General features: G+C 47.7%; 2 protein-coding genes across 3 annotated transcripts in view; one reads left to right on the top strand and one right to left on the bottom strand.

Moving 5' to 3' along the window:
• Positions 1-401: 401 nt before the first annotated feature.
• On the bottom strand, positions 402-9,927 carry LSM1 (LSM1 homolog, mRNA degradation associated). The gene is made up of 4 exons (XM_075346372.1): positions 9,742-9,927; positions 6,578-6,646; positions 1,858-1,973; positions 402-815 (listed from the first exon to the last, which is right to left on the bottom strand). The coding sequence occupies exons 1-4, from the start codon at positions 9,785-9,787 to the stop codon at positions 645-647; spliced, it is 402 nt and encodes a 133-aa protein (XP_075202487.1). The 5' UTR covers positions 9,788-9,927; the 3' UTR covers positions 402-644.
• Positions 9,928-10,352: 425 nt separating this feature from the next.
• Positions 10,353-13,603, top strand: part of BAG4 (BAG cochaperone 4) — a 40,640-nt gene continuing 37,389 nt past the window's right edge. For both annotated transcript variants that reach the window (XM_075346370.1, XM_075346369.1), the window contains exon 1: positions 10,353-10,564. In XM_075346370.1, the coding sequence (XP_075202485.1) occupies positions 10,391-10,564 (174 nt within the window). In that variant the 5' untranslated portion in view covers positions 10,353-10,390. The remainder of the gene's footprint in view (positions 10,565-13,603) is intronic.

Genomic DNA, 13,603 nt, shown 5'->3' with positions numbered 1-13,603 from the left:
CTTAACATCCCAATATATTCCAGTCCCAGTGTAAATCGCAGTTTATTACCACTAGTGATGAGATAACACTGCCATGCTCCGTACTTGTAATGAGCAGTCGGACGCTTGGACGTGCATGACTTTTATACCGAATACAATCGGTCTATGGGAAACGTGCATTTTTCTGGAAGATAGTCCAGAAAAATGCTCCAGTTTTCCATTGACTTCCATTATATTTGCTACACAACTAGAGCCTGTCCGACTGCTCATTATGAGTACCTGAGCATGGTAGTGTCCGCTCATCTAATTACTACAGTTCCCACAGTCCAGGGATACAGGACATATACATGTAGCCCATGCATTTTACATGCTTTTAGTATGATGAGTTGCAGCACATTCATTAAAAAAATAAAATAAACCAATTAAAAATTAAATCTTTAATGGGGTTCCATCCCCCTCATCATTGTGGAACATAAGTGCTCTCATCTTGGCGTCAGTACATGCAGCCGAAATCATTTCCAATTTTATCCATAATTAATTCATAGTGGCTGCGGCAGACTAGTCCAGACAGAAAAAAAATATATAAAAAATAAAGGCGTAACGCAAAGTAATCCCCCTGGGATGTGTGTGGGAAGCGTGGACGGTGCCTCCGTCCGCTCAGGAGTTCAGTACTCATCCAGGGTGTCTGCCCTGGGGATAGACAGGCCTCGCTCCTTCAGGGCTTGCACCTTCACCCTCTCGGCCTCCTGTTTGCCTTGCTGTTCTAAACGCTGCTCCTCTAAGATCTCCTCAATGGAGACTTGAAGTAATTGTGTGTCGCTCTCCTTCTCCAGGTCCTGTGGTTACAAAAGCAGAAGGATTGATTTAGACTCTTATTAAAAAGGTAGCTCCATCCATACTTAAGGAAAAAGCAGCCCATTAAAAGGAGATTTCCCACAAACTTATTTCAAGGTCTACTAATTAAAATTAAGTTCCAAAATTGGATGTTAGAGTTGGAAGGGACCGCCAGGGGTCATGTCCAACCCCCCCTCCTTAATGCAGGCTTACTAAACCATCTGGAGTCAGACATCTCTCCAGCCTCTGAAGACTTCCACTGGAGAGGGCAGCACCTGGTCCACTCATTGATCACACCATTGTTAAGCCTGCTTTACCCCTTACGATCCAGCATACGAAATCGTATGCGATCGTAACCACCCCCATCGTATGTGCGGCACGTTCCATTTGTTGAATGTGCCGCACAAACGATTAACCCCCGTCACACGCACTTACCTGTCCATACGACCTCGATGTGGGCGGCGAACGTCCACTTCCTGGAGTGGGAGGGACGTTCGACGTCACAGCGATGTCACGCAGCAGCCGGCCAATAGAAGCGGAGGGGCGGAGCTGAGCAGGATGTAAACATCCCGCCCACCTCCTTCCTTCCGCATTACCAGCCGGGAGCCGCAGGACGTAGGTAAGATCTGTTAATCGTTCCCGGGGTGTCACACACTGCGATGTGTGCTACCCCGGGTATGATGAACAACCTGATGTTCAATTCATGAGGAATGAACGACGTGCATGCGATGAACGGTTTACCGTTCAATCGCACGTACCTGTCACACACTGCAATCTACCTTACGATGCCGGATGTGCGTCACTTACGACGTGACCCCACCGACACATCGTAAGATACATTGCTTTATGTTATCAAATTGTAACACCCCCTGAAAAAAAAAAACAAAAAAAAAAAAAAAAAAACACCTTTATGGCCAAAAGACTGAGGACAACTTCTGTAGAAGGGTTAACAGCAGAGCTCTGCACAGACACCTCCCATGTTGTGTTTTTAGAGGATCATTGCCCTACGATACCTACAAGGTTCTTACCACTTTTGTTACTTACTATCTCTCCTAGAAGGACCACATTTTCTCCTCGTACCACAAATATTCCCCTAGGAATATCTCCATATTTCTTCCCAACGTGTATCCTCTCCACAGTCTGATGCAGGACAAGATTAGCTGAAAAAGGGAGATCAAATCTATATCAAAATGCATTTTTACATCATGGTATATCCAGGCGCTGGGTCAGTTAGTGCCGCATTACCAGACCTGGACATGAGTGCTGCAGGAGAAGAAGTCATTAAAGGGGTGGTCTCAAGTTGGCAAGATGGATGACCATCACTAGCAGCTCAACCCACCCACTCACTGACAATATGTACGCAACATCTGGTTTCTTATGGAGGTGACTAAGGCTGGTTTCACACATCCGGCATTTCACTGCTTTGCCAGATCTGTCACACTCCAGTACAGTGCAATACAGGACAATGACATCACAGCAAGCTCCAGTCACATGAAGCTTGCCACGATGGCATTGTACTGTATCCTCACAAGATTTCCTTCTCTGCTCCTCTCTTATCTCCTCTTACCACAATCTCATACAAGATTTCTCCCGTGCCTCCCCCATACTCTGGAACGCTCTACCTCAGCATATCAGACTCTCCCCTACCGTGGAAAGCTTCAAGAGGAACCTCAAGACCCACCTCTTCCAACAAGCCTACAACCTACAATAACCCTCAGTCCAGTACACCACTGCGCAACCAGCTCTGTCCTCACCTATTTTACTGTTAATACTGGAGTGTGACGGATCCGGCAAAGGGGCAAAATGCCGGATGGGTAAAACCGGCCTTAAGCCGATACCATTACAGGTCTTGAGAAAAATCTAAAGCTCTTGTATTAACTAGTGGAACACTTTCACAAAGCCAACATGATGCCATTAGAGTTATTCCTCCTTGAATTTATTTGCCCTATATTTTGCCCATAGCATAAAAGAGGTCTCTACCATCCACTTTCTATTAGTTAAAAAGGAAAGGAAAGCCACTTAGCACTTTGCGAAGAAAAAGAAAACAAAACCGTAAACAAGGAATCTACTGATATCGCCATGATGTTGTATGGAGACAGGACGGTGGTATTATGCACATTCTTCCCCATGTAGCTTATTGGCTCTGAATGAGCCAGTAAACCAGCACCAATAGCCTTGTCTATAGTCGATCAGAGCATGTTAACTGGCCAAAGATGGCTCATGTAAATAGGCCTTTAGTCACACTGTGGGGCCAGTTTCCAATGATTGAAAACACTGACCATGCCGGTTTGGCTACACCGGAGTGGAGCCACTCTGCCACCTATAAGCCTATAAGGCAGGTAAGCTCAGGTCCGGAGACCCGGTGGTTGGACCTGGTTTTGTAAGGCCTGCACAGGCAGCATTTGATGGACATGCGAGAACCTCTGCCTCCGTCTACAGCCTACAGAGTGGAAGCTAGCAGGCCTGCTCTCCACCTATCTAGGGCTGGAGATCGTAAGAATAAAAGGTCTCCTGTCTAGACAGATAATCGCCCATCATATAGCAGCAAGTGAAGGAGAATTTTTCAGCTTTTGACAAGAAGCCGAGACCTTGGTGTGCCAAGGAAACACTAGGGATTAATGCACACGCGGATGCGGATCTGTGAGCACAAAATGTAAGATGTAATATTGTCCCAGCTAAGCTAATAGGATTTAAATAAAAAAAATTATAACACACACACACACACACACACACACACACACACACACACACACACTTTATTAGAGGCAAAAACAAACCGTAAAATGCAAAGTTGCACAGGGGACTAGAATCATTTACTAACCCAAAGGACAGGTCCAATGATGAGAGCGTTTCGAAATACATTCACTATACTCTTAACGAGTACTGTCTAATACTCGCGTATGCATTCCGAATAGAGTGTGCAATTAAAGTCAATGGGGAATACTCGCAAAGTAACAAGTAACTCGAATGCTGACTAGTACAGCATGCGGGTTACTTTGAGATTTTTCCCCCCATTGACTTGCATTGCCCACACTGTTCAGAACAGATACGCGAGTATTACACAGTACTCATTACGAGTATCGCAAATCTGAGTATTTTGTAACTCATTAGACAGATCCACTTTCACTTTGCACAAGAAATGAAGTTCTCGCGTTCTTTAGTGATTCTTTCGCCTCACCAATAAGAGCCACCATGTAACATCTGTAAATCCTGATCTTCTGTAGCAGCCAGTACCAGGTTATAGGCCTTCTGCCTGGATACATGGGGGGGCGGGAGGATTTTTGCATAACAAATGTTTGAGTTTCAGTAAGAACAAGAATTTTCCTACTGACATTTGAATAACAATCACTCATCACAGGAGCCCATAAAGATACCAAAACAACTGGTAAATGGATGATTAAATGTCTAATATACATACAGTACATTATGTATAGACAGTAGATTTAGATAGCTAGCTCTATAACCATCTTTGACCCCATATAGCCCTCCAGTGATCCACTGATGTCTGGCCCTACACAGGCACAGTTTGCTCTACACAAGTGCTTGTCACTATCTAAATCTCAGTAACCTCAGCATGCCTAGATTCCCAAATGTCAGAAGTTTAATTTTGCTCCAGCCAATGGTTGGCGAGCAGCAGCTAATATGGGGCGGTTTTATAATACAGTATGTAGAAGTATCTGGAACAGTGCCAGCTCCGCCACTGCCACCTAGTGATAGACTGATGTACAATCAATAAATCTACGTGTGAAGTGGTGACTAGTGTGAATGCAGAACAAACCAGATTCTATATCAAAGCTGAGGTCATACTGCATATGACATCAGATGCGATGTGCCAATGACCCTCGGCTCAGGCTCTGCTGCGAGTGTTAACGGAGTGTCATGAAACTGACCTGATCTTGCGATCAGGTCACAGCTGTGGAGGAGAGGGCAAGACTAATCCCCCCCACCTCCTCCATTGTCAGCCTGTGTGTATATCACACTGCACTTGAATGACATCAGAGTGCAGTTCGATGTTTCTCTTGCACCCATACACTTGAATGGGTGCAAGTGATACGGCTCTGACAGACAATCGCAGCATGTTGTGATTTTTTTCTTCAGTCCATTTACTAAGACTAAACTAAGGACTAGACTAAGGACAAACTCACAGATCTGAGCTGCTGCATTGTCATAAATGTGGCCGAGTGCAATGCCGGATTTTCTCACAGTGCACTTGTGCGAGTCATACGCAAGTGTGACTCTAGCCTAACCGATTGCACGGGTTCCAGTTTTATGTAGGGGTTAATCCGTATGCAGACCACAAGTTCTACTACGATCTTTCTTACCCTGCCTGCAGTTATTTGGGAGATGCAGAATCCAGATACGGAGCACAGATTTATGCATTCAGTAAAGCCCTTACTAGAGTCATTAACTCCATTACAGAAGTAATTACATTTACAATTTAAAAATGGGGGGGGGGGGATTTGCTCTAAAAAGATTTTCTACTTCCATAAACTGATCCCTAGATGCAGTTTTTTTTGTTTTAAATATAAACACAGACTGCGTTAAGGTCTCTATACATTTAAGGCAGCTTAACCCACGTATTGAAGTTTGGCCAACTGTTCGGGGGGGGGGGGATGGTAAAGGGCTGACTGATGGCCAGGAGAGCGGTTGATAGGACATGTCTGATTTCTGACTACAGACTGCGTTCTCACAGAGACAAGCTTCCGGCCAATGAGTCAGTCAACAGATTGCTCACAGAAAACACAGGAGCGCTGAGATGGCTGTCAAGCGAATGATCAGCCAAAACATCGTTCAGCTGACAGCCATCTACTGGGTGAAGCCCCAACTCTCCACAGCTTCTCTTGGTATCTTATCTGCAACGCTGACATCACTGCAGCCAATCAGCAAGCAGGGTGGCTGAGTTCAGTGACTGGCTGCAGCGCTGTCCACGTGACATAGCAACTGGACTGAGTAAAGAAGTTTTTTGTTTGTTTTTTTATTTTTAACACCATCCTGAATCAGAAACTCCTTAAAGGCTTAAATTTAGGGATTTTACAGCACCTGCTCCCTCTCCTGACCCCATAAAAACAGCACTTAAAAGGGAACCAGTCACCAGTTTTTTGCCCTAAAACTGCGGCCACCACCACTGGGCTCTTATATACATCATTCTAACATGCTGTATATAAGAGCCCAGCCCGCTGTGTAGAACACTTTATAAGACCCACCTAAACCGGTCGCTGCGGTGGATTTGGCTCAGATGGGCGTCTTAGTCCTCTGGTGCCGGCACAACCTCTTTGCGCCATCTTTGTCGCCGCCCGTTGGCCTTCTGAAGCCGTCTGACATCGTACACATTCGCCAGCATTCAGGTCCTGAGCAGGGCAGATCAAAGTATTGTAGTGCGCACGCGCAGGACCAGCGAGTGTGTATGATGTAGACGCGTCATGGACCGCAGCTTCAGAAGGAGGATGAAAATGGCCGAAAGAGGCGGCTCCGGCATCAGAGGACGAAGACGCCCATCTGAGCCACATCCACCGCAGCGACCGGTTTAGGTGAGTATTATAAAGTGTTCTACACAGCAGCCTGGGCTCTTATATACAGCATGTTAAAATACTGTATATAAGAGCCCGGTGGTGGTGGCCGCAGCTCATAGGGTAAAAACTGGTGACAGGTTTAAGTGTCTGGTATTGCAGCATTCAAGTAAATTGCAGATGTAATTTTGCAATGGCTCAAAGATGCAGGTTTAAGACCCTTCAGATAATGAAACCCAGGAAGGGGAGCATCTTACCAAACTGGTCAATGCTTCTCAAGTATCCAATAAGAGTTCTTCCATCTCGGAGTAGGACCAAGTGTTTTTCTGCAACAAAAATATACAAATCATTATATCCAGCAAGGAAAGCACATAATGTACAGAGAAACCCTGGGAGGAAATCCGGGAGGGCAGATATCCGGTGCAATGGCTCCTGTATCACCGGCGATGCCTGTTACCGGTCACTGGAGCGGCAGACCCACTGTCATGGCTTCTCCACTTTACCCCAGTTATCTGCTACCAATTTGCATCATCTCATGCAAGTCTTTACAAGTTCTTGCTCCCTTTTCTGGAGAGTGGGCGGGGCATAGCAAACAGGAGAGCAGCCAATCACATCACAACGGTCAGGGTTGAGGTTTTGTTGCACCTTTTGGGCTGTACATGCACCTGCTTTATTATAGGGGGAATCCGCCTCATGTAAATTTAGTGCACATCATCCTAGATCAGCTGAAGGATACAAGACCGGCATATGTAACTGCTCTTAAAGGGGTTTTCCACGGACAAAGTTCATTTTTAATAAATTTGTATTGGAATAGTAAGTTCCACAATTGGAGGTCTTAAAAAAAAAAAATAAATAAAAATGTTCTTGTGCTGGGATAATCTTTTACATGTGTCCCTGCTATGTGCTGTGTAATGGCTGTGTCTGACAGGGACATGGTCTGATCATACCACAACTCCTAGGGAGGGGAGGTGGCAAAATCGTATACCGACATTACAGCACGGGATCGTAAATTATTCTCTGAGGTAAAACATTTAAAAACCGGTATAGAAATGTTTTACCCCACAGAAAGAATCAGCCGCGATCCTATGCTGTCCTGTCTGTATACTCTTTTGCATCCTCCCCTGCCCATTAGATGTGGTATGATCAGACAATGTCCCTGTATGGTAAGACACGGCCATTACACAGTACACAGCAGGGACACATATAGAAGATTCTCTCAGCACTGGAACATTTCTTTTAAACATTCAATTGTGAAATTAATTATTATTATAATAATAATAATAATAATAATAATAATAATAATAATAATAATAATATCTATTGATTAAAGTTAACTTTAAAATTCACTTTGTGGGAAAACCCCTTTAATAAATTCCCCCCCACCCACCCCCAACCCCACTGTGAACAGTTTTGGGCACCAGTATTCCAGAAAGGCAATTAGAGCTTGAGCAGGTTCAACCGCCAGCAGCACAAGTTATAAGTGGAATGGGCACACTAACACCCAGAAATTGTAACAAGCATTTAGAGGGAAGGCACCTTGGAGCCATTTCGTAAAGCATCTGTTCCAGAATGCCATGTAATCAGCGCAGCACGATGAAGGGGCAGAGACCCAGATTCCAATCAGTTACTGAGATTCTAACTTATCGGATACAGCTCTGCTAGTTCTCCCAATACGGAGCTCCTGATGTGCAATCCTGCCTACCCCACCAGTGATTGGGGACTTACTGCCTATGCACAGGGAAAGTTCCCCCTAATCACTGAAGACCAACAGAGCTGCAGCAGAGAAGTCAGACTTATCAGAAAAGGAAAAAAAACAAACCCAATAAGTGACCAATGCTGGATTCAGGGTCTCTCCCAATTTTCTTTTTGCACTATAGTTTTTTTTCCCCCTCAATTTGTCCATTGCAGTAGTCTATGAAGGATTGTGTTTTGTTTTTTTCTTACACCCAAAAGCTGTAGTTTTGAACAACACCATTGACTTCACCATAAATGCTCTGAAAATTCTTAAGTGCAGTGAATAAAAAAAAAATATAAAAAAAAAAAAGTTTGGCTCCTGGGGAAGGAAAAAGAAGGAAAGAAGGGGGGGGGGTGAGATGTAAAAGTCGCCTGGTTAATGGGGTTATAGGGCAAATACCCAATCTGCAGATTTAAGTCCCCGTCACACTAAGCAACATCGCTGGTAACGAACAACTTTTGTGACGTTGCTAGTGATGTTGCTGTGTGTGACATCCAGCAACAACCTGGCCCCTGCTGTGAGGTCGTTGGTTGTTGCTGAATGTCCTGGGCCATTTTTTAGTTGTTGCTGTCCTGCTGTGAAGCACAGATCGCTGTGTGTGACAGCGAGACAGCAACAACTAAATGTGCAGGCAGCAGGAGCCGGCTTCTGCGGAGGCTGGTAACCAATGTAAACATCGGGTAACCAAGAAGCCCTGTCCTTGGTTACCCGATATTTACCTTTGTTACCAGCCTCCGCCGCTCTCACTGTCAGTGCCGGCTCCTGCTCTGTGCACATGTAGCTGCAGGACACATCGGGTTAATTAACCCGATGTGTGCTGTAACTAGGAGAGCAGGGAGCCAGCGCTCAGTGTGCACTGCTCCCTGCACGTGTAGCTCCGTGCGCTGGTAACCAAGGTAAATATCGGGTTGGTTACCCGATATTTACCTTAGTTACCAAGCGCAGCATCTTCCACGCGGCGCTGGTCACTGGTGAGCTCACCAGCAACTCGTGTAGCGACGCTCCAGCGATCCCTGCCAGGTCAGGTTGCTGGTGGGATCGCTGGTAAGTTGCTTAGTGTGACTGGACCTTTAGCTGTGGACTCTGCTCAGTTATCTGGCTGGGGATGTCTCTGATGAGCGGGAGCAGAGCGGAATCAGCCGCCACATGACGCTCATTACACCACACCATTCTGTAAGCAACATTTGTTTAAAGTCCCAAAAAGATTTCAGAAAATACCTCCCCCAGCTGCAGTGTGTCTAAACATAAACAGCTTCACTCACCCTCTCCAGGTCCAGCACATAGTCTCCACTGCCTGTAGTGGTGAGGTCACAGACAGTACTGCAGCCAATCAGGAAGCTCACATGCCAGCCACACAAGGCAGAGCTCACAGATTGGCTGCAGCAAGGTTAATGTGAGTGCATCGGGTGCAGCTATGGAGAAATCAGCACTGGACCTGGGGAGGAGGAGTAATGCAGGTTAAAAACAAACCTGCAGCCAGGGGATAGGAGATACTGGGAAACATATTTAAAGAGATGGTTCATAATTAACAGCTCTTAGTACAAGCCCTTTAAATTAAAAAAGTAATGCAGTTGCCTATGGCAACCAACCGGAAGTCAGCGTGCTCACGCCTGTAGAGCTGACTCGTTGCCCCTCAGGCCCCACCCACGGCACACACAGAGCGGGGCAGCCGCGCGCTATACTGACTGTCAATGTCCTCTATGAGGCTGGCGGTCCCCGGCATGTAATTCATTCTCTCACCCGCCCCCTACGGGGCAAAGCCTCACACCGGACTCCGCGTCAACAAGCCGGCAGGAAACGCCGCCATCTTTGAATAATGAGGATGAAAAAACTAAGCCGGTCGCCCAAGTCGCGAAATATAAACATAACCATGACGTCATACGTACGCAGCACGCAGGAGAGGGCGTGGCTACACGGCTGTCATGTTCCATCACACCGATTGGACAGTAGGATCGTGGCTCCTGATTGGCTTGAATAAGCTTAGCAGGAGCGGTTAAGAAATGACGTGTTCGATATGCGCCTGCGTATCCCATTCAGTCACGATTGGATAAAGGGAGTTTGACGTAACCGAACGACTGCACTCCTGATTGGTTAGAATACTTATAGAGGACAAGTGAAGGCGGTAACCTATGGGTAAAGTGACAGATAATTTTCCTTACTCCTTATTGGCTGTTTGAAACTGTAGTGGGCGGGTCTAATTTCGCTCGCTCAAGTCTAATTGGCTGTTGGTTATTGTCAGCCGATGTGATTGGTTGATGGTTGCTTGCCATGCTTCGTACCGCGCTTGCGCACTAGCAGTGTGTTTGCGCGGCTTGCTGTTTACTCCGCTACTTTCATGTCGGCTACGCACAGAGCCGGAGATGGCAGCGGATATTATCCAGCTGGGGAGGTGATGGCGCGGCCGCGGCAGGGGGAGGCCGCCTCCGGCTGGGGCTCCGGATATTATCCCCAGGAGACTGCGAGAAGCTGGGCCGGAGGCGGAGAGATGGGAGGAGCCGCCGGAGCCCAGGTATTGTGCACCCTGCGGTCTGCTACTGCCCGTTCTTACCCGGTGCATGCTCTTGGTACGTCCCATTCTGGGAAAGCTGGGTGACGACCAATATGGCGGCAGTGTAGTCATCCAGCTTTCCCAGAGCGGCAGGAATCTGCACAACTGGCCGCAGAGTGGTGACATCCGCTGACAGCTGTCATGGAGGCGCTATGGTAGTCTCCCGATGTCCTGGTCTGTTCTCCAACCTGAACGAGGCAGTGCTTGAAGTTTCTGTGCTGGAGGCTGGAAAATGAGAGGGAGGATCATAGTAACGTCAGCGAGGGCTAAATAGAGATCATTAGACGGTGGGGGTCAGAGGACCCCAAAACGGCGGGTATGGTGGGGTGTGCGAGTAGGTGGCGGCTCCGCAGGTGAGGGGTCTGTTCCTGGGAAGGTGGCGGCTCCGCAGGTGAGGGGTCTGTTCCCGGGAAGGTGGCGGGTCCGCAGGTGAGGGGTCTGTTCCCGGGAAGGTGGCGGCTCCGCAGGTGAGGGGTCTGTTCCCGGGAAGGTGGCGGCTCCGCAGGTGAGGGGTCTGTTAATGGGAAGGTGGCGGCTCCGCAGGTGAGGGGTCTGTTCCTGGGAAGGTGGCGGGTCCACAGGTGAGGGGTCTGTTCCTGGGAAGGTGGCGGCTCCGCAGGTGAGGGGTCTGTTCCTGGGAAGGTGTCAGGGTTCCCCTGTGAAGGGGTCTGTTCCCGGGAAGGTGGCGGGGTCCCCTGTGAAGGGGTCTGTTCCCGGGAAGGTGGCGGGGTCCCCTGTGAAGGGGTCTGTTCCCGGGAAGGTGGCGGGGTCCCCTGTGAAGGGGTCTGTTCCCGGGAAGGTGGCGGGTCCGCAGGTGAGGGGTCTGTTCCCGGGAAGGTGGCGGCTCCGCAGGTGAGGGGTCTGTTCCTGGGAAGGTGGCGGGTCTGCAGGTGAGGGGTCTGTTAATGGGAAGGTGGCGGGTCCCCTGTGAAGGGGTCTGTTCCCATTAGGTGGCGGGTCCCCTGTGAAGGGGTCTGCTCTCAGTAGGTGGCGGGTCCCAGGGGAGGTGTCTGTTCCTGGGAAGGTGGCGGGGGTCCCCTGTGAAGGGGGCTCTTCTCGGGAAGGTGGCGGGGGTCCCCTGTGAAGTGATCTATTCCCGGAAAGTTGGCTAGGGTCCTCTGTGAAGGGGTCTGTTCCCGGGAAGGTGTGCTCCTGGTAGGTGGCGGGTCCTGTGGGTGAGGCGGGGGGGTGAGTGTTCCAGGTAAGTGGCAGGTCCTGTGGGGAGTGTTACTCATTTGGAGTGGTCAATATTCAACAAAAGTAGTTGAAGGAAATGGCAACCAGGAAATCAAATGGGGTTCTGGGGGTCCAAAACTTGTGCCCAGATGGTGAAGTGTAGGTGGTCTGCTCCGATCCCACTGGAGAGCTGCAGAAGAACTTGCTGCTGGTTATCAAAAGATTTGTCAAAAAATGCCGAAGCAGTGTTTAAGGAAAAAAAATATAGTACACCCTTACTGCTTCCATAAGGAGTACAAGGGTAAGTAGCAGGCAGGTTCTGCTAATCAAATATTCTTTAATGATTGTTCATTAGCAAGTGTGACCACCTTTATAAAAGCAGAAGTTTTAGCAGTTTGCTGTTCTGGAGCATTCATTTATGTATAAACACAATGCCAAGGAGATAAGACAGCAGCAATGATCCAGTACCAGTTGTTCCTGCTGCAAATCAGTATGGGAAGGGTCATAAGACCATTTCCAAATAATTTGTTGTCTGTCATTCCACCGTGGGAAAGATTTTCATAAGTGGAAAACATTCAAGACAGTTGACAATCATTACTAGAGTAATGTCTCTGGAAATTAACCCCAAGGTCAGACTGTGCAATGCTCAGAGAAATTGCAAAAAGAAAAAAAAAACACCCAAGAGCTCCAGCTTAGACTCTAAAGGCTCCGGTTAGCAGGTACATGACATTATAACCAGAAAAACACTATGCAGGTGTGGATTGTTTGGAAGCGTTGCCAGGAGACAGCCTCTTCTTTCTAAATAAAAAAAAAAAAAGCATGTCAGCACGGCTAAGGCGGCTTTCACACTACGTTTTTTTAACATGCGTCCTGAACGTTTTTTTAACGCAAAAATAGATCCAGTGCAAATGCGTTTTCATTTCAATGCATTTGCAATGGACTCGCGTCAACATGCGTTCACCTGCGTTTGCGTGCGTTATAGTGAGGATCCAGCGACTTGCAGTTTTTTAACTTTTTTCAAAAACACTACTTGTAGCGTTTTTGAGCTGCGTCCAAATACTGCAAATTGCTGGATCCTGACTATACTGCATGTGAACACTGGCATGCTGATAGATAGGATCCTGCTTGCTCTACTGAGCATGCCCAGAAACCAGCCTGGCGTGATCAGTCTCTCTCCCCCTCCCTCTCTCTCCCCCTCCCCCTCTCTCCCCCGAGGGTGGCGGATGCTCGTAACCAAGCAAAGCGCTTCGTTTAGTTACCCGATGTGTACCTTGGTTACGTGTGCAGGGAGCAGGCAGCCCGGCTCCTAGCAGCTGCAGACGCTCGTAACCAAGGTAAATATCGGGTATCCAAGCAAAGCGCTTCGTTTAGTTACCCGATGTGTACCTTGGTTACGTGTGCAGGGAGCAGGCAGCCCGGCTCCTAGCAGCTGCAGACGCTCGTAAGCAAGGTAAATATCGGGTATCCAAGCAAAGCACTTCGCTTAGTTACCCGATGTTTACCTTGGTTACTAGCGTCCGCAGCTGTCAGGTGCCGGCTCCCAGTCTATCACGTTCAGTTCCCCTCACTCCCGATCACATGACTTCAATGCCCGTCCGTAAACTTCAAGTGACAGGATCCTGCAAAATAACATGCATTTTTCTTTGTAAAAACAGGATCTACTTTTCCAGCAAAAAAGCCTTCATGACGCATGCTAAAAAAAACGTAGTGTGAAAGCAGCCTAAAGTTTACAAAGTGACATCTGAACAAACCACAAGACTTCTAGCGCAATGTTCTTTGAAAATAAAAAGGAATTTGTTTGGCGATAATGTCCGGCACTATATT

This window comes from Anomaloglossus baeobatrachus, chromosome 4, assembly GCF_048569485.1.
Source record: "Anomaloglossus baeobatrachus isolate aAnoBae1 chromosome 4, aAnoBae1.hap1, whole genome shotgun sequence".
Classification (NCBI taxonomy): domain Eukaryota; kingdom Metazoa; phylum Chordata; class Amphibia; order Anura; family Aromobatidae; genus Anomaloglossus; species Anomaloglossus baeobatrachus.
This window is presented reverse-complemented; position numbering and strand designations above follow the sequence as displayed.